The sequence below is a fragment of the Miniopterus natalensis genome, chromosome 5 (assembly GCF_054644295.1).
Source record: "Miniopterus natalensis isolate mMinNat1 chromosome 5, mMinNat1.hap1, whole genome shotgun sequence".
In the NCBI taxonomy this organism is placed as follows: domain Eukaryota; kingdom Metazoa; phylum Chordata; class Mammalia; order Chiroptera; family Miniopteridae; genus Miniopterus; species Miniopterus natalensis.
The window spans coordinates 61,775,048-61,795,687 of record NC_142085.1 but is presented as its reverse complement, the minus strand read 5'-3'; the positions used below and the strand labels follow the sequence as shown (position 1 = coordinate 61,795,687).

General features: G+C 42.7%; 1 protein-coding gene across 1 annotated transcript; it reads right to left on the bottom strand.

Annotated features, from left to right (window-relative positions):
- Positions 1 to 10,653: 10,653 nt before the first annotated feature.
- On the bottom strand, positions 10,654 to 12,499 carry CALHM6 (calcium homeostasis modulator family member 6). Its single transcript, XM_087817165.1, has 2 exons — positions 11,969 to 12,499; positions 10,654 to 11,076 (listed from the first exon to the last, which is right to left on the bottom strand). Exons 1-2 carry the CDS (start codon positions 12,494 to 12,496, stop codon positions 10,654 to 10,656), a joined length of 951 nt encoding a protein of 316 aa, XP_087673291.1. The 5' UTR covers positions 12,497 to 12,499.
- Between the last annotated feature and the right edge of the window lie 8,141 nt (positions 12,500 to 20,640).

The following is a 20,640-nucleotide window of genomic DNA, read 5'->3' as shown; positions in this document are numbered from 1 at the left end:
TTCATTTTCTTTAGAGTTGATAATAGAACAGTTTTCTACATTTTCAGAGCTTTCTCTAGTTTTATCACTAATCCCCAGACTCTTCTTCCTCTTGTATAAATAAATCTCCTCTCCATATATATTTTCAAACACATTACGTTACCTGTCAATTTACCTCCTTAAATAAGTCTCTCCCATGCCTTCTGATGCTGTCTCATTGCAGTGGGAAAAAGAAAAGCTGACTCAAAATTTAAAATGAGATTTTGATGTTGCCACGAACTGTAATGCAGGAAGGAAGAAAAGAATGCTCACCAGCCAGTAATTGGGCATTTACAAATCTTGGTTCCCTAACCCTTCAAAATTATAGTTCTTTTTGCCCGTGAGTACAATGTAAAACTCTCTGCAAAACCTGTTTCATGGCCAGTAGGGGAAGAGGAGCCCGTGACGCTCAGGTAGAATAAGATGTAATGTCACTCAGCGTCTGAGGGCAGCATAGATCTTACAGTCGTGAATCAGCAAATTTCAAAGGCTATGCATTAGTTACCTTTTGCTGTGTAACAAATCACCCCTTAATATAGCGGCCTATAACAACAACTTATTATCCCACATTTTCTGTAGGTCAAAAATTTAGGAACAGCTAAGCTGGGAGGTTCTGGTTCAGGGTTTCTCTAACGGCTGCTGTCAAGGTATCAGTAGAGTCTGCAGCCGTCTGAAGACTTGACTAGAGCTGGAAGATTTAATTTCAAGTCAGACCACTCCCAAGGCTGCACATGGGCCTCTCCAGCCATAGCTTGATCAGCTCACAACCTGGCAGTTGAATTCCTACCAGAGAGAGGGAGGGAGGGAGGGAGAGAGAGAGAGAGATAGAGAGAGAGAGAAGAAGCTGCAACACCTTTTATTCTATTCATTAAAAGTAACTGAGTCCAGCACACCACAGAATCAGGGGAGGGAATAAATCTCTGTCTTTTGAAGGAATGAGTTTCAAAGAATCTGCAGACATGTTTGAAAACCATCACACGCTGTTTGAAAGAGGTCACAATGACTTTTCCCCCAGTAAAATATTAAGACCTGGTTTTGTTAAAATTTTAACTTTCTTCCTTTTTAACCCTTTGCTAGCCCATATAAGGCTGATCTTAATTTGTAGAGCCGAATGACCATTGTTTTTGTCTTTTCCTTTCGCTGTCATCCTAGAGACTCCCTTCTCTTCCGTCTTCCATGGAACCCCCTGCTTCCTTGATCCTGCCGGATGAAGAGTGAACGGGAGATAAAGTTTGTGAAGACGTATTCCTCCAGCTTCCAGTTGTTTTTCAGAGGTTCAGTGCTGTTTGATTTTTGCTTCTTGGTCTGTTCTTTCTCTCTGAAAAATCTCCGTATCTCCGTGTTCCAAAATTGCACCATGATGTGTCTCACTGTGGGCCTGTATCCTTCTGTGCTGATCACCTCATGCAACTCTTCAACCCAGAAATCCATGTCCTTCCTTCCAGGGAAAAATATTGAATTATTTTTTGATGATTTCTTATTCCATTCTATCCATCTCCCCTGCTTCCCCCTGGAACCCCACTTAGTAGGATGTTAGATCTTCTAGGCTAGCCATCTAATTTTCTTTACTTTTCTCCCCTTTCCATCTCTTTATCTTATAGTTTACTTCCTGAGAGATTTCTCCAAGCTTTTCTTCTAGTCCTTTTATTGCATTTTTAATTTCTGCTATAATGGTATTAATTTCCAAGAACCCTTTTGTCCTCAAATGTGTGGGTGGTTTTTTTTAACACCATTCTATTATTTCATGTACGTAATGTTTCCTCTTATATCTCTAAAATCATGAAGGGTAGTTTTTGTTTTTTAAGTTTTCTTAATAGTGCATGGCTTCTGTTTTCTACAAATAACTTTGTTTTGACTTTTTTCTTTCCTACACTTCTCAAACCTCTGGAGCTCCTTGGTTATCCACTTACATTGAATAAAATATGAACTTTGGTGGATCTTGTAGATTATGGTCTTTAACATAGTATGATTAGTTGGGAAATTTAAATGTGAATCTCAAAATGTGCATTTTATTGAAGTCTCCTCTCCTAGGCAGTCAGATTTGCTAGATATGGCCCTTCTGACCAGCTGCCTGGAGAATGCAGGCTGGATGCCAGCATTTGGGGAACCAGGATGGGGAACAAGGCTGAGGAAATTTTTAAAAATCTGTGTGTTCATTTTAATTTGATTCTCGTTTGCTCAATCTAGTGTCCCTGCCTTCATGTAACCTAGTGTCCCTCAGTTAAGAAATCTTTCGGAAAACTACATTTAGAGATTACAACTCCCACCTTTTGCTAGGGTGGAGAGAAGCAGTCGCCCAGATATTTGGCATGGGGACAGAGATCTGAGGGACTAATTCCTAAACAAGCTTTCAACCAATCCTGTTTTCAGCCCTACCTCCAGCCCCACTTCCAGAGGTGACTGGTGCTGCTAAATTTCGAACCCCTCCCCCCTCTTTTTTTTTTTTTTTTTTACAGATTCCATGGTACAATTTATAATGCTGCTTATCTTTCTCCAGCCCTGGCTTGGGATTCAGATTTCTCAGGCCTGTTAGTCCAATTACTACTTACCATCTGCTTTTCAACTTCCAAAAATTATGTTGCTTTTTCCAATCTTGTTCTTTGTTTGCATTATGACATTTTTAAAAAATCTCTTAAAAAAAATATCTCTTTGGCTTTCTTTTGTTGTGCTTGAACATGCACTTCTATATCAGCAGTTTTACCAGAAGAACCTCTTTTGGCTGTCTTTCACTGCCAATAACCATATTTACAAAGCATTATTTTTAATAAGTGAAATTGTTGAATCTCAAATTAGAGTGGGAATATAGAGGAACTGGAATAAAGGTTTACATTAAAAAAAATAAAATAGCTACTTTATAGAGAGAGCTTCACTGTACCTCTGCAGGGAAAGTTAGGCGGCTGCTACCCGGGATAAATGTGCTTACAAGGCTGGAAAGATTGTGAAATTCTGTTGGTATGAGCAGTGGCAAGCAGTGTTAAAGAATGTGGACTCATTAAAGTTAGTTTTTTTAGATTGTGTATGAATTGAATCAGAACAGTTGTCTCATCAAGAAAGCTTGAGCAGACCTGGGAACTAAGAAAGAGGTTAGGAGTGTTTTGATTTTTAAGAGGAAAAACATCTGTTTTTTATTTTATGCACTCCCCTCTCTCCAAGTGCTTTTAAGTGTCTTTAAAGATGCCTAGACACATGATTGTCTGGGATCCATGAAATAAATTATGGTTTAATGACTCCCCCCTGTACTGATCAACTTGCTTAGCTATTGAAATAAGTTGCCCCACAGTTTGACCATGTCCCAGACTTGAGTTTATTCAAGTTGCTATTTTTGGGTAGACTATGTGACTTAAGAATATTGTGAAGTAAGCCAAACAACAGTTGATTTTCCATCTGCCTCTGATTATCTGAAGTACTGTTTCCCAAACTGTGTTCTGTGGAACATCAATAACCCACGTTTTGGTAAATACTCCATGAAAAAAAAAACACACACAAAAAAACCCCAACCTTTTATCTTTTAAATTTTGTTTCTTTACTATATGTAAGAAAAATGTTAAATGTATTTATATAATTGTTTTTCTTATGCTGTAATCTGCCTTTAAGAAATGGAGTGTCATGCACAAAAGACCAACATGTAACAAGAAATCACCTGATTTATGAACACATGGCTTTCAAGTCTGGGAATGATAATGTAATTACCAAAATGCAGCCTCTTGTTGATTTATTATCTATGGTTAAGTACTTTGTGTCTTCAAATTTCAAGAAATATTTGTAATACTTTAAATTTTTTCTTCTTAGTAAAATAATAAAATATTTAATCTTTCTAACCTGTTTTTATCAACATGCTCTATCTCACTTGTTGCTGTTTTATGGCATTTGTAAGATAACCTTTTTTTAAAATTTTTCATGAGCCATAAAAATCATGTTGGGAAGAGAAAACATAGTTTTAATATGATACAAAGAGGTACTTGATCAAGTGCTACAGTGAGTTTGAGAGGTGAAGTCATAAGAGTTCAGAGAAGGAAGGCATTACTATAGACTGCTGTAGTTGGGGACTGCATTGAGTAGGAAGTATGATTGAGATAAGCTGAAAAGATGAAAAATGCCCTTATAAAAGAGACCCCAGAGAACTCCCTTTTCCCTGCCACCATGTGAGGACACAGCAATAAACCAGCCATTTATGAACCAGGAAGGGGGGCCCTCACCAGACAGAATCTGCTGGTGCTTTGATCTTGGACTTCCAACCTCAAGAACTGTGAAAAATAAGTTTCTGTTGTTCATAATCCACCTAGTAAGTATACTTTGTCCCCAGTGGCTTAATTCTTAATTGTGGTATTATAAAGACTTTCATATATAGTAGGCAATATGTTTGGCTGTTTCTTGAATGACTAAAAATTAATGTATTAAGATGTTGATGGTGAACATGATGGCATTGACTAAATGGAGCCTAAATTTGACAAGGACAATCACTAAAAAGTGAGCTGCAGAGTTTAAAAAGCAATCTGTGACTATTGAATATTTAAATTCATTTCTGACCATTATTAATAATCTTATCAAATTAAGTTTTCTTAAGTAATATTCTCCTAGCAAAATGAACTATTAAAAATGTACACAAGGTACCATAAGAGAACTCATGTACCTCCATACACACATACACACACATGCACATCTGACTTTAATGCCACAGTAACATAGTCCATTAAGTCTTAGGCATCATTTCCCCAGTTCCAGGGCTATGGACATCTATAGGCTAAAATGGAGCATTACTTTCTCTTTTTTAAAATCAACATCTTCTTGTATTCTGTTGAGTATCTCAGAGTGTCCGGTGGCCTGATGCAGTCATCAGATGATTTAGGGGTTGTAGAGAATGTGCGAGGTGATTATTCAGTTGATTCAGAGTAAAAATCAAAGTTCTTACAGTGGCGCAAAGGCCTTACATGCTCTGCTTCCCATCCCCTTACCTGTCTCACCCCACGGTCTACTTTTGTTCCCTACCTCGCTTTTTAGGTTACCTTTTTAAGTCTATGCTCAAAGGTTGCATCTCAATGGGAGGAACAGTTCTCCAACCTCCAGCATTTCTATGCCTCTTAGAATGTTCTTTATATATATATATATATATATATATATATATATATATATATATATATATATATATAGTATTCTTTTTCTCCTAAAATACCCAATTATTTACTTCTTTATAATGCCTACTGTCTATTATTTCTCTCTCCCTTTAGAATATAATCTCCACAAGGTCAGGGTCTTGGTTGTTGGTTCACTGATGTATCTCAAATACCTAAAACATGCCCAGAACGTAGCAGGCACTCAATAAATATTTGTTGGTTTAAGTGAATAAAATAATAATGAAATCTCACAAGTCAACAAGAAAAAGACAGACAAACTAAATATAAAAAATGGGCAAAAGGCTCCAATATACATTTCATAAAAGAGGATATCCAAATGGCTACTAAACATATAAAAAGCTGCCAAAAACCTTCAATGGCTAGGGAAATGCCGCTTAAAACCACAATGAGAAATACCATTACATTTTCACCAGAGTGACAAAAAAGAAATAATTGGAAATACCAATTGTTACAGAGATAAGAAGCACTGTTCTCAAAGTAGTGTAAATTGGCACAACCCTTATGGCAAACTTCTGACAGTATCTAGCAAACTAAAATACATACATGCCTTTGTGGTACCATCTATTCCAGGAACACACGCTGAAGAAACGCCTTCCTGTGTATACCAGAGCACGTGAATGTTCACTCCAGCGTTGCACAGAAGAGCCAAAAACCAAGAACAGCCCGAATGCCCATCGGCAGTTAAATGGATAACTAGATTGTTACAGGCGATGTATTCATGCAGTAGAATATTATACAGCAGTCAAAATAAATAAGTTGTTCCGGACATAATATAGATGAATCTTTCAAACAAAACCCCAAAGGAAGATAAAATAATTCTTAGGGGATGATTTCATTTATAAAAAGTTCAAAACAGACAAAACTAAACATTAATAGTTTAGGAAGGCACACGTAGGTGATAAGACTACAAACAAAAGTAGGAAAGGATCAGTCCCCACCTCTAAGTGGGCTTTGAAGAGGCGCACGAGCCGGGAGCTCTGGGGATGCTGGAGATGCGCCAGTTCTTTCTCCTCTGTGCTAGTTACACAGATGTTTGTTTGTCGCTCTTTAAAGTGTACGTAAATGTTTCGTTTAGTCTTCTCTGTGTTCGATATCACACAGTTTTTAAAATGACAACAAAATGCCTAATCTTGTGCAATTATTCTTTCAGTTGGAAGTTTTTAATGTTCTGTTCTTTGTAGTAAAGGGTCTTGACAGAGCATAACTCTTTTTCGATACAAGCCTCTTTCCTTGGATAAGAATGTAGTGTAATGAATTCCATAGTCGTTACATTGCAATTCGCAAAAGATCTTTCATATGTAGGTAATAAAGAGTAGGAGGCAAAATAAGACCAACTGAAGGCTTAGCGTTCCCGGCCCGCCGGGTGTTTGACACATGGTCGACGGTGGGAGTTTGTTGCTGACAAAATAGACAGTGGTTGCTGCCGCTGGGGTTGACTCGGAGGGCATCTCTCCATCTCTTGTCTTTGGAAAAGTTATTTACAATAGGCCACCTGGTAGATAAGATGCAAGATGTGAAATTTAGAGGTTTCAAGATGTTTTTCAACCAGAGATATTTCTGTACATGGCTAGTTCTGTTTTCTTATGTTTCCCTCAGGACTTGCTTCTTTAATCAGTTCATAGGCCATTGATATTTCTCTCCACGCCTTTGAATGGAGCAAAGAGACCATGAATAATCTTAGGCTCTGTAAATTGTGTCATCTAGCCAGTACTCAATACATTGTAGAATCATCCCTCAGAACAATATGGTCGTTTTTCAACAAATATTAATAGCAGATGCTGTGTCTGAACCTCTTCCAAAGTTAAGATTTTAGGGCAGCATAAAGCCAGGGTGTTTATGAAGAATCAGCTGGTGAGCTAGCAAATAAATATACACAAAATGTAGAAGTGCTTCTTGAGCCCATGACATGACCTGGTTGGGGCTGGGCTCAGAGGAGTGGGGTGTCCTACCAAACAGTGGTGACCATGTTCCCATCATGACAAAACTGTCTTGATCTCACTATGTTTATTCAAAGTGGCTTTGACTATCAACAGTCGCCAAGTTTCAGAATGAGATGAAAAATGTTAGAGTCACTAAGGACATTTTAATCTTCTCTGCTTATAAGGACACATGGACTAAAAAAGAAAAATCTGTAATAAAAATAGCCACGTGGCCACTTTGTACCACATGATCCAGAGAAGATCAGCTCCTAGCTTCAGCTCTACTTCGCTGACCATGAGACCTTGGACTAGTAATGTACCCTCTCTCATCTTCAATTCCTTACTTATAAGTGTGAGTGATGTGTTTCAAACACACGAAAATGAAATTAAGTGAAAGATGCAAAACTGCTTTGTTGACAGTGAAGGGTTCCTTCTTCACCTTTTCTAAAAACACAGTTAATATTTATAATCCATTACCAAAAAATCCAAAGGTCAGAAGTGCATGAGGTTTGAAAACAAATCCTCTCCCTCTTTATTGGTTTCCAAAACTGACCAAATTTGACAATTTAGTGTTTATCTTTATATGAATGCCTGTGTATGTATATATGTATGCGTGTTGTGTACTTTTTTTGTTTAACAAAAAGAGATCATAGTATACTAATCAGAATACTATGCAGTAATTTTTTGTGAGGCAGATTGTTATATATGTACATGGAACAGCAATGTTTTATGTGACAAAGTTGCAGAATAGCACTTATAGTGTGATAACATTTGTGTAGACACAGAGTATACAGCTTTCTCTGGGAAGAATATATTGCAAAGGAAGGTAATTTTACTCTTTCCTTCACATGCTTCCCTACCATTATCATGGTTTATCTTAAGCATGTATACTTTAACAGTAATCATTAAACACTGGTCAAGAGAAAGTGGAGCATAAGTCAACAAAATAGAGAAATGTAAGACTATTGAAGATGTCAGTATAAACGGTAGACCAGGAAAAACACACAGAACTATTGAAAGGGATGGATATAACAAAAAGGAAATGAAATAAAGGAAGCAAAAATGAAAGTAGATGTGATATGATTTTCAAAAGTACCCGTTAGGGAATGAAAAAAAGCGAATCATGTCGTTTCTGCTGCCAACTGTCTTGTTATACGTGACTCTCAACAACAGGATATTCAGCCGGGCTGACTAGCTTTTTAACAGCCTTCTGTGACAAAGCGCAAGTAGAAGCTGGCACAAGGGTCTGCCAAAAGAGAAAGAATGGCTTAAAGTGGTCAATGCTCAATTGTTTTACAGTTTAAAGGTTTCATATCTCGTTTTTAAAAATGCACAAAATAGCCATGAATTTGTGGGATGGACGGAAATGCAGATGATCAAATGCCCCCTGAAAAATCCTAACCTCATCAAGCAACAGAATTTATCTGTACACAACCTTCTCAATAAATCCTTGTACCCTATCCATCAACACATCCTGTCATGTCTATATTCAAAGCCTACCTTGAATCTATTTACTTTTTCTCTCTCCATCACCCTCAACCCAGTTCAACTCACTCCTGCCCGCTCCACTGCAGCGGCTTCCTGACTAGTCTCCATTTCCACCTTGGCTCTCCCTCTTCCCCTTGCCATTCCCTTTTTCCGCAAGAAAAGCAGATAAACATATATATTTTTTTCTTAGTTGGAAAGTATGGAAACTTTTTTTACCCTCCATAGGCAATAATTCATATTCTACAATTAACTTTCATTCATTTCTCCCTTCCTCCTGTGTTGAAATGAGATGCTTCTAAATTCTGTTCTGTTGCCGACAGTTTGCATGAATAAAGCCAAGAAACATTTCCTTTTCTTAGGGGTCTGATCTTCCACCCAAACATTTAATGTCTTTCTGACCATGACTTTTACTTTTTTTTTTTAAGTTTCTTTATCTTTATTGTTGAAAATATTACAGATGTCCCCTTTTTACCCCCATTGGTCTCCTCCACCCTGCATCCATCCCACCCCCAGGCCTTCCCCAGACCAGCGTCTGTGTCCACGGGTTTTGCTTATAAAGATATAAGTTCTTTGAATTCTCTCTCCCCACCTATTTCCCCCTCCCCATCTTCCCTCTGAGATCCCTCACTCTGTTCCATGCTTCTATGTCTCTGGGTCCACTTTGTGCATCAGTTTATTTGTTTATTACATTCCACATATAAGTGAGATCCTGTGGTACTTGTCTTTCTCTGACTGGCTCATTTCACTTAGCATAATCCTCTCCAGTTCCCTCCATACTGTCCCAAAGGATAAAAGATCCTTCTTCTTTACAGCTGCGTAGTATTCCATGGTGTGAATGTCCCACAGCTTTTTTATCCACTCATCTCCTGATGGGCACCTGGGCTGTTGCCAGACCTTAGCTATTGCAAATTGCATTGCTATGAACACAGCAGTGCATAAGTTCTTTGTGACTGGTGTTTCGGGTTTCTTAGTATATATTCCTAGAAGTGGGATCACTGGGCCAAATGGCAGGTCAATTTTTAATCTTTTGAGGAAACTTCATACTGTTTTCCATAGTGGCTGCACCAGTCTGCATTCCCACCAGCAGTGTACTAGGGTTCCCTTTTCTCCACACCCTCGCAAGATAAATATTTCTTAATGCTCATGGAATGAACCTAAAATCTTCTGCCCCTGACTTTAAGGGGCTCTACTATCTGTCCCTTGCTCATTTTTCCAGGTACTTTTAAGGCTTCCAATTCTGCTAAGATCTTTGTCACCTCAGCCTTTGCACATACTGTCCCTGCAAACTGAAACTGCTGTTCTTGGGCTCTACAGATTTCAGTTTCTCACATTCTTCCCCAACCTCTCCTCCCCTCATTTAAATCAGGTCATAAATTGTATTTCTATATTTATTTGTATGGTATGGATTTTATCTGACTTCCCTGTTTTGTTAAAGGTGTATAATGACTATTTGGAGGTTCATAATACTATCCTCTCTACTTCTGTGCATATTTGAAATTTATTATAATAGACAGCTTTAAATTTTCTCCTCTAATCCTACCCACTAAAAATAATTATTGTCTGCAATGATCCTAAACTAGTTTTTCAAATTTTGTATTTAAAAAATTTTACTTTCTTCTTCATGATAAATTTTTGTATTTTGGTTTAGTAACCATATTAAAGACATAAAATGCCAGTATTTAAAGTTCCTAACAAGTTGCTGCCTGCAAGAACGTGAACTTAAAATTAACATCAAATCATCTAAAAGAAAGATCTGAAGTTCGATTTTTTTCACCTTTTTTTGCTACTAAATAAAGTCTTATATTTGAAAGCAGCAATATTATTTAGTAAAAGGGACCCTGGACTAAGACGATAAAACTGTTGATCTAGTTCCAGTTTGTCACTCTCAGTGAATCACTTAGCTTCATTCCTTTTTAACAATTAATATAATAAAGAGGTAGAATTATAAATTTTTATTTCGGATCTAAAATTCCATATTTCTATAACTTGGAAGACCCCCCCCCCCAAAAAAAAGCCACCATAAACAATACCAATGTTTATTTTCTTAAATGAAGCAAAAATTCAAAAGAACGCTTTTCTTCTACTCATTCCTAAGGTCATAACTCATCAGTGGCAGTGATCTCATGTGCATCCACAAAAGCAAGAGGAGGCACCACCTCATCTCCTTGAGAAGGACTGTTACTGAGCGTCTTATCTTCCCTGTGGACATGTTTGTGCAACACGCTGTAGAAGTGTCCCTTCGAATTGAAAATATATGGTAACGAAATGCACTGCCAGTCTTTCGTGCTTGGAATTTTGAGTTCCTTTGGATGTGAGCCCTCAAAGAAACATTTAACATTCTCTGTTGCCAGTTCCATTGCATGTTCTGTGGCTTGACTTTTGAGGGCCTTCTCCTCCTGTTCCAGATAGATTTTCCAAAACTTCATCTCCATAAAACTAACTGGAGATCGGCACCGGACGATAGACACAAAAACCGAAACGCAGATCATAACAGCCGCTATCAGGATCCAGCCCAGTATCTAGGAAAACACAGCGAAATATTAACGTGGTTGCATTGTCGACAAGTCATTTTAAAATCCGCATAAAAAGCTTGAGCTACTCAGCAGGCACGATGATGAACAACAGGTTTAGGTCTTAATCTCTTAAGAGAAAAGAGCCGGGGCGACCTCCGGAACCCCCAGGACAGCTGCTCGCCCCGATCCTGGTGCCGCCAAGGGCCCCGCCACGTCCCTCCCCTGGAGCTGAACACGTGGAGCATCGGCAAATCCAACGGGTCCAGCACCCATTCCCGAGCACCTCTGAGCCTTAGATTCCAAGAAACAGTGTGTGGGGGGGGTGGGGGGAGGGGGTGGGGGGGGTGGCTTTCGAGCCGGGCAGACCCGTCGCTTCCGAACAACCCCGCCCCCTGCCCGCCGCGCGCCCCGCCCAGGCGGCGCACTGGCTCTAAAGGCGCCGGCCGCCGGGCGTGCTCAGCGGGTGAGCCTCCACCTGGGATCCAGCCATCGGGTTCCTTCCCGGCCAGGGCACATGCCCGGGTTGCGGGCTCGATCAATGACTCATCATTGATGTTTCTATCTCTCTCTCTCCCTCTCCCTTCCTCTCTCTGAAATCCATAAAGATATATTTAAAAAATAAAAATAAAAAGGCGCCCCGAGCTCAGGCGGGAGAGGCGAGGGCCTAGCGCGCCTCTGGCACAGAGCAGGTGCCCCACGCTGCCCGGGGGACCTCTCCTCCTTTTCGGTCCGTTCATTTAAGCATCTGCCTGTTCGCTCATTAGATGCAAGAAGCCATCCCAGGTTGTCTCGGGCGTCAGGTGTCCGGAGAAAGGGCACCGATTTCTACTTGGCGCACTGGGCCCGCGGACGCCCGCCCTCTCCGCCGCCCCCCACCGCGCCCCCGCGGGCGCCTGACCTGCGAGTGGGCCCGGAGGTGGTTCAGGAGGTTCTGCACGCCGGGCTCCGGGGCCAGCTGGCAGGGGACCAGCGGCAGCTGCTCGACGCATCGGGGGCCGAGGTCGGAGCACACGAGCCGCGCCAGGAAGCGGTTCCCGCTGGCGGCGCACTCGTAGAAGGAGCCCCCGAGCAGCGCCACGGCCACCCAGGTGAGCGGCGCGAGCAGGGCGGCCCAGCAGAGGTGCGCGCACACCTGCGCCCAGCGCAGCCCCGCGCCGCAGCCGGGGCAGGCGCCCGGCGCGCAGCAGGCGGTCAGCAGGCGCCCGGCGCGCGCGGTCAGCACGCAGAACAGGAGGAAGAGCGCGAGCGCGGGCACCAGCAGGAACACCAGGCCGTAGGCCAGGTTCCAGGCGGCGCTGCAGGGGCACTGGAACACCACGGCGGAGAAGAGGCGCTCCCCGCCCGCCGTCAGCAGCGACAGCAGGCCGTAGCCCAGCTTGTTGCGGTGCTTGAGGAACGCGTCCAGGACCGTCCGAAAATTCTCCATCGGCTCCCTGCAGCCAGGGCGCACTGTGCGGCCCGACGCTTCAGCCTCTCCGCCGGCCCGCTCCTGGGGTGCTTTCGGGGGACTGGGGGCTGGGGCTTTACACTCTGCTAAGAAGTAACTTCAAAAAAGGGAAGAGGGCTTCTCTGGCCCTGTGAGCTTTCGCTTTCTTGTTCACACCAAACCAGCCCTGGCTGGCAAAGAGACCCAATCACACACACTATTCACCTCCAGTGCCCCCCCTTCCCCGAAGCTGCTGCACTGGTGACCATTCTCCCCCAATTCATGACTCTGATTGAGGATAGACTCTGTTCTGTTGCAACATTTGTGTCCACCCAGCCGACAAGGAGCCCCGGGACTTTCCTCACCACTCCTGCCCCAATGTAGCCGCCCAGTGCAAACAGCACTCCTTACTTGGGCAAACGGATAAAAAAGCAGAGTTTCCTCTATTGCAGCCACCCTAGTTCCCAAGTCCACTCCCAGTAAGACCAAACAGTTACCCAAAAAATCCCTGATCACTTACAAGCAACACAGATTTCTGGTTTTGCTCTCATAAGCTAATTCGTGAGGAAGCCCAGCTCAGGTTCTAGCACCTCCCTGATGTCTGTCTTTCTGTCCCCCTTCTGGACAGAACTCCCAACCACATTCGCCCTGACTGTTCTCTCCTCTGCCCGATCTCCCGTAAGACATAAAGGACATTAGACTAAATGTATTATATTGACTTCCGCCTTTTTTTTCCAGGTACATCCTTATACTGTCGGTACCTGGAGGAGTGTCAAATTCTTATTCAGTGACCACCAAGTTGATCAGCGGGGAGTGGGGAGGAGTTGAAAATACCGCTCGAACCAAACGCTTTTCAAACTGCAGCTACAGCTACCCAACATGCTGTTTCCTCCACCTTCAGTTTTCTCAGAATAGCATTGCTTTGACACAAACTGTAACCACTTCTGGGAAACTGAGCCTTACTCTCTGTGGTTCCAGGGCGAGGTAAGATGTACTTGAAAGAGCATGGCCTTTGAAGTTAGGTGAAGTGTGTGTGTGCAGTAAGTTAGCGCCTCTAAGACTCAGCATCCTTGATCATAAAAGCAGGGTCATAGTGCTCGCTTTTCGAGACTGTTGAGCCAAGTAAATTGAGTAGCATATGTAAAGCACCTTTCCAGACAGGGCATGCCTATTAAGTGAATACTCAATGGGAGAGATAACTTCTTACACTGCAACTTTGGAACTAGACAACAAATAACTGCTGTACATAATTTAAGAATTTGAATGAATGAGGAGTTTTAGACTGAGGATTGTATTCCGTGACTCAACCATCCTCTGCTACCTTAAGAGAACTGGTGTGCCCTTAGCTGGTCACTTCACTACCAGCAGGGCATCTGGATTTGGAGTCTGGGTGAGCAGATCACAATGAACTGGTGGCTGTTGGCACCCATCAACTAGGTTTGCTTTATCTGTCTGGGAAGAATTAGTAGCCTACAGAACAGAGTGAATTGTTAGAGAAGCGGCAAGAAACCTATTATTCTTTTCTTAGTCCAACTTGCTGCCTTCTTAGTTTCCTCCCACCACAGTGCCTGGCACAAGGCTACCACTCCATTGCATTTGGGTGGATAGCTATGCTCTCTGCGCATCTTCAGAAGCTGTCCCCAGATCAGCGTCCCCATTGTCATGCAGAACAGTTGAGACCCTCTTCTCTGAGATTAGACCAGGTCTGCCAGGCTTCCTCTACACTTGAGGCAAAGTTGCATGTTTAAAGCAGATCACTCATGTTCTGACTATCATCTCTGTAATCTTACATTTCCAAAACAAGCTTCCTTCCTTTTCCCTTCATGTGACTGGGGTTATTGCATACAACAGGAACAGGACAAACAGACACCCTGCTATCACGGAGCTTATGCTATAGTGGAGAGGATATAGATAATAAGGGGAAGGTTCTCAAGGTTATGCAGATAATTGGACCAGAATTATGTGGTAGAGAGTGTCCTGAGAAAGCCTCCATGAGAAGGGGACAATTAAGCAGGAGTCTGAATGACGAAGGCTCTGGGGTGCCAAGGAGCTTGGCATTCTGGGTTTGGAAAAAAAGCCATAGTGATGGGAGGGAGTATTGAGGGTGAGAAGGAAGGTGGCCCATCATGAGGGTAGAGCTGCAGGTTGAGGTCAGGTTTAGGGTCTTTATAGACCAGAATATGTAGTTGACAGTCCTGTCCCTGAAACTCATTACAGACTGGGCTGCATCCTGACCTATTATCCTGTCAGCTTGTGTCTGCAAACACAACCTCCTGGAGTTGCCACCACTGTGCTCCATCATCATGGATCCCACAGATACCGATGATTATTCTGTCCTTATGACACATTTCCACAGCCATGAGAGTCCGGGTTCTGCCTGCCAGCCCGAGTCTTCTCCCAGCACTTGCAGTCAACTCTAATACCATGGCACCCACCCCACCACCTCTGGACAGCGGGTGGTTCTAGTTCTGGGTCTGTTGAGGATCACCAGGGCCTTGATACCGAGCTCTGTTATGAGAAAACATTGCTCAGATGTTTAGTCCTTAGTAGAAATAGAATAAAATACTAATGGTGTAGAGAAGATTCAAGAATTTTCTTTGAGAGTAGAGTAAATAATATTTGAAAGACCTTTTTTGAAAATCCATAATTCACCAATTTACTTTGGCTTTAAAGAAATGAGAGATTCTCATGTTAAGCACATTAGAACACCAGTGGTTATGGGTTTTGTTTTTGTTTCATTTTTACTACATTACTTTGCTTCTCAACACTATCATTGTCACTGGTTTTAGAAACCATAAAGCATTTCTCAGAAAAGAAAGCAAGATAAACTCTTGAGAGGAAGTACACATTCTCATTGTCCCTTGCAGGCATCTTCAAAGGAGCTAGTTTTCAAACATTTTTCTCTGTAGCTCTCATGAGAACCCAGACTAACGGTATGGCCTGATTGGAATACAACTGCTAGATTCCAGCAAAGTGTCAATGCTGTCCCAAGACTCATCTACAAGAGTAAAATCAAATTAAAGTTCACATCTTATGTAGATACTTATAAGTATTTTGCGTGTGCAAGACACAACTTGAAAAGGAACATGCTTTTTAATTTATTGATCGATTTTAGAGAGAGGGAGAGGGAGAAATAGGGAAAGAAACATTGACTTGTTGTTTCACTTATTTATGTAGTCATTGGTTGTTTCTTTTTTAACTTTATTTTTATTGATGACACTATTACAGATGTCCCCATTTCCCCCCCTTGCCCACCTCCACCCAGCCTCCGCCTCCCGTTCCTCCCTCTGGCCATCACGACACTGTTGTCTGTGTCTGTAGGTTATGCATATATATTCTTCGGCTAATCTTCACCTTCTTTCATCCAGTCCCCTAACCTCCCTCCCCTCTGACAGCTCCCAGTCTGTTCCACGTATCCACGCCTCTGGTTCTATTTTGTTCGTTAGTTTATTTTGTTCATTAGATCCCACACATAAGAGAGATCATACGATGTTTGTCTTTCTGTGACTGGCTTATTTCACTTAGCATAATAATCTTCAGGTCCACCCATGCTGTTGCAAAAGGTAAGAGTTCCTTCCTTTTCACAGCTGTTTAGCCTTCCATGGTGTAAATGTCCCACGACTTTTTATCCACTCATCTCCTGATGGGCACTTGGGCTGTTTCCATGTTTTGGCTATTGTAAATAACGCTGCTATGAACATAGGGGTTCCTATATTCTTTCTGATGGGTGTTTCAGGATTCTATTCCCAGAAGTGAGATCGTTGGGTCAAAAGGCAATTCCATTTTTAATTTTTTGAGGAAATTCCATACTATTTTTCACAATGTCTGCACCAGTCTGCATTCCCACCAACTAGGGTTCCCCTTTCTCCACACCCTCACCAGCACTTGTTTGTTGATTTTTGATGGCAGCCATTCTGGCAAGTGTGAGGTGATATCTCATTGTGATTTTAATTTGCATCTCTCTGATGATTAGTGATGTTGAACAGCTCCCAGCTACTCTACAGCCACCTTGGAATCTCACTGGTTGTTTCTTGTATGTGCCCTGACCAGGGATTGAACCTGCAACCTTGGTGTATGAGGACGATGCTCTAACTTACTGAGCTACCAGCCAGGGCCAAGACACAACTTTAGATGCCAAACTTAACAAGTGAATTTAGAAAGTGTGACACTCTTAATCTGGGCCAGGAGCTCAATTGGTCAAAACATCATCCCATACACACCAAAAGACTGTGGGCTCAATTCCCAGTCAGGGCACATACCTAGTGTGCCCTGGTTGGGGCATGTACAGGAGGCAACCGATTGATGTTTCTCTCTCACGTCAATGTTTATCTCTCTCTTTATCCCCTCCTCTCTCTAAAAATCAATAAAAACATATCCTCAGGTCAGGATTAAAAAAAATTAATACCATTCTGCATGTTATAATTTGTAGATATAGTGTTTAGGTTATATAATGTATTTAAAAATCTGAGCCCTATTATCATGTTAAAACGTTTGAATATTTATAAAAGTTGTATAAATAAAAGTTTATTTATAAACAGAAAGAAGGAAAAATCAGACCTTTTCCTTGGCACAGGAGTGCCATTTGTTAAATGGCAATCCCATGACATTTCAAATGCCAACCTTGTGACAAATAGCAGTTAAGTATATCCAAAGAGAAACAAGGCAACACCAGGGAGAAGATAGGGCCATGGGGCCATTTCAGGTACAGCTGAAGGGTCACCTGGACACCCACTGCTACCCACTTTCATCAGAGTCACCAAGCCACAGTGGGGGATGGTGGAGCTGCAGGACTTGGCAGAGCAGGGACTCTCCCACGACTTCTTTCTGCCCTCGTTCCTGTCCAGCTCAGCTTGTTTACTCAGCAGAGCTGTTCAGTATGGGTAACTCACCTTCCCCATTTCTCCACAATCTTCCCATACCCACACAGCTGATCTACCTCAGGAAGGGATTTTTTTTCCTTACTTTATCTGTAAACAGCAACCAAAGGGACATAATTATTTTTCTATATTTTATTAGATTCCTTAAAGAGGAATCTTGGAAGCAATGAACCAAGTCTGAATAGGTTTTGTTGACATCTAGTCTCAGAGCTTGATGGTCTATGACTCTACTTTGGCATTTGACCTCCTACAGTAATGCCAGGCACCTGCAGTACTTACCTCATTAAGTTCATTTAAATTTGGCTCTGATGACATGCTCTGGCTCTCCTCCTAACTCAGTAACTATTCATCTAATTCCGCCTCCCAGGCTCCCCCTCCTCCCAACCATTAATACGGATACTAACGTTCGATCCTGTCCACATACACTTCCTAAATAATGTCCTCTTGGCATCACCACTGACTAGATGTGTGACCTTGGGCAAGCTAGTTGACCTTTCAGTGCCTCAATTCTTTCAAGTATAAAATGAAAATAATACCACCTGCCTCATTAGGTTGTTGTGAAGATTGAATGAGTTGATACATGTAACATTTTTAGAGTAGTGCTCATAACAAATGCTCAAAAAGTATTGCCAATTATGGTTCTTCTTCCCCATGGCTCTGACAGCCAACTGTATGCTTCCATTTCCAAATCTTCATCTCTAGCTCTGCCCTTGCCTAAGTTCTAGATAAGCATTTTTGATTGTCTAGCTGATATTTCCACTTGTATGTCCAGCAGTCACCTCAAACCCCAAGTAGAACTTATTTTCCCCTAAAACTTATTTCTCCTCCAGATTTTTTAAGTCAGTTAAAGATATCAGTCTTTCAAACTGGAAAACTTAGGGTCACCTGTGGGTGCCACTCCATTTCCTGTGTGCTCCATTCTGTCTCAGGACTGTCTTTCAGATGGGGCCCCTCTGCCCACCCTCACTGAAAATGGACCAGGCCCTCAGAACTTCACCTCGCTCTGGTTTGTGTCACACAGTCCTGTCACAGTTAGCTCCCTGGAAAAGGAATCTGAATATGCTGTACAAGCTGTTGGGCATGTGTGAACAGAATACCGGGTACGAAAGCTCACAGCAACATCGTTTGCATTAGGCAAGAACTGTTGCGTGTTTTTTTAAAATCAAAGAATAAATATCCAACAACAGCAGAGAAGATGAACTGTGAAATGCTCAAACGAGAGAATACTGTACAGCAATGAAAATAAATAAATGCTGCTACAGCAACAAGCAATAACAAGGATGAGTCTTAAAAACAATGTTGAGTAATAGAAATCAAACACAAAGAATATATTCAGTATAATTCTATCTGTAAAAAGTTCAGAAATAATCAAAACTAAGCTTTATTTTCTGAGGATGTGTATACATAAGTTATAAAACTATAAAGGAAAACAAAGTAGTGATTAAGAATCACAAAGGCAGTGGGCTTGAATGGAATTATGATTGGGGTGGGGAGGATGAGTGGGACGTTCACAATCTGTATTTCTATACCAGGGTGAGGGCTATGGAAGTGTTTGCTTTATAATTATGCTTTCTACACTATATTTGTTTTCATAGCTTTCTGACTGTAGGTTATACTTCTCAATTTACAAGGCAGGAAAAGAAAGAAATCTAATTGCATTCTTTTCCAGCCCAAAACCCCCAATGCTCCCAGCTGTCAAGAGGACAAGTTCCATACTTCCTAAATTGGCCCAGAAGCTCTTCCGAGTCTTGTTCTATCCATCTCAGCCCCACTCCATCCCATGCACCCCAGTTTCCAACAACACTGACCCCCTGCCGGGCCGGGCATGGCTCAGCCGTTGAGCATCAACCTAGGATCCAGGAGATCGCAGTTCGATTCCCAGTCAGGGCACAGGCCCGGGTTGCGGGCTCCATCCCCAGTCGGGAGCGTGCAGGAGGCAGCCGATCAATGACTCTCTCTTCATTGATGTTTCTCTCTCTCTCCCTCTCCCTTCCTCTCTCTGAAATCAATAAAGATAGATTTTAAAAAACAAACAAAACCCCCCCACAAAAAACAACACCAGCGCCCTTAACAGGACCTGAACATACATGTCATGATCTTCCTCAAGCCTACGCCTTCTCACTTGCTCTCACTGCTCTCCACCTAGGAAACTAGTCTCCCCCTTCACACCTAGCACTGTGTCGTCTCTTCACGAAGCCACCTTCAGAACCCCCAGGCTGCGTTAGTGGTTCTGTTCTGTCGCTCCCACACCATGAAACCTAAAAATGCTGCCATAGTTCTCAGCATGCCCGTGGCAACCCTCCTTTGCAGAGCTGTGTTTGCCCTGCTGCCCCGAGGGCTGCCTGGAGCCGGCGTCCCCTCGCCACTGCACTCCTCCCCCAGGCAGTCCCTCCCTGTGCACAGCGCTCCTGGCGCCGGCAGGCGGGCTTCAGCTCCTTCCAGAACTGTCTCAACGATGCCAGGGAGTGTCTGTGAGAATTAAGGCGAGAGGGCGTGAGGAAGCCACGCAGCGCTGAAGATGAGCTCGTTTCGCAGCGGTGTTTGCGGATCCCTCTGACTGCGGTGACTGGGCCGCGGGCTGGAGGGCGCTGGGCCGCCACCCTAATAGGCTGTGCGCTCCACGGCCGCTGCCACTCCGCCTGCTCCTCCATCCGACCGGGAACCAAAGAAGGAATCAGGGGCTTAGCACAAAATATCACCCATCTTTGTTCAGTGAAATAAGTTAATATAGTTCAAACACTTCAGTCTGTAGCTTACTCGAAAATATTTTGGTAAAGAGCAATCCAACACGCAGCCGATGGACGACTCTCATCACTGATGTTTCTGTCTCCCCTCCCTCTCCCTTCCTCTCTCTGAAACAGGAAAAACCAACCAACCAACCAAAGCAGTCCAACAGCCGGATCCATGGCATGACAATCTTATTTTCATCCCTGCTTGTTTACTCCCCAGCCTACGGTTGGTCCAGCTAGAGTGGAAAAGTCAAAGGAAGCGGGCAGTGCTGATCTGGGCCATACCCTCGCCTGCCCTACGCTGGAGACGTGCCAGGCAAGGTGTTTCCTCAGCTGTAAACGGAGGGGCGGGTAGATCCTCTCAGGGTCGCCTTCCACTCTAACCTTCTGCAACACACAATCCCAGGCCTAGAAAAGAGCCGCATGACCTCAAAAAACACATTCAAGCAAAAAGCGTCAAAATTCAGTCAAAAGTGAAAAACCAAGAATTTTTAAAATCTGCCAACACAGGAAAAAAACAAAAATGCAGATCCGTATT

Bases quoted from the DNA above. Each gene is read 5' to 3' on its own strand.
- CALHM6 (XM_087817165.1), bottom strand. From the start codon at position 12,496: ATGGAGAATTTTCGGACGGTCCTGGACGCGTTCCTCAAGCACCGCAAC. The intron at 11,077-11,968 runs GTCAGGCGCCCG...GTGTTTTCCTAG, and splicing joins ACCTCCGGGCCCACTCGCAG to ATACTGGGCTGGATCCTGAT.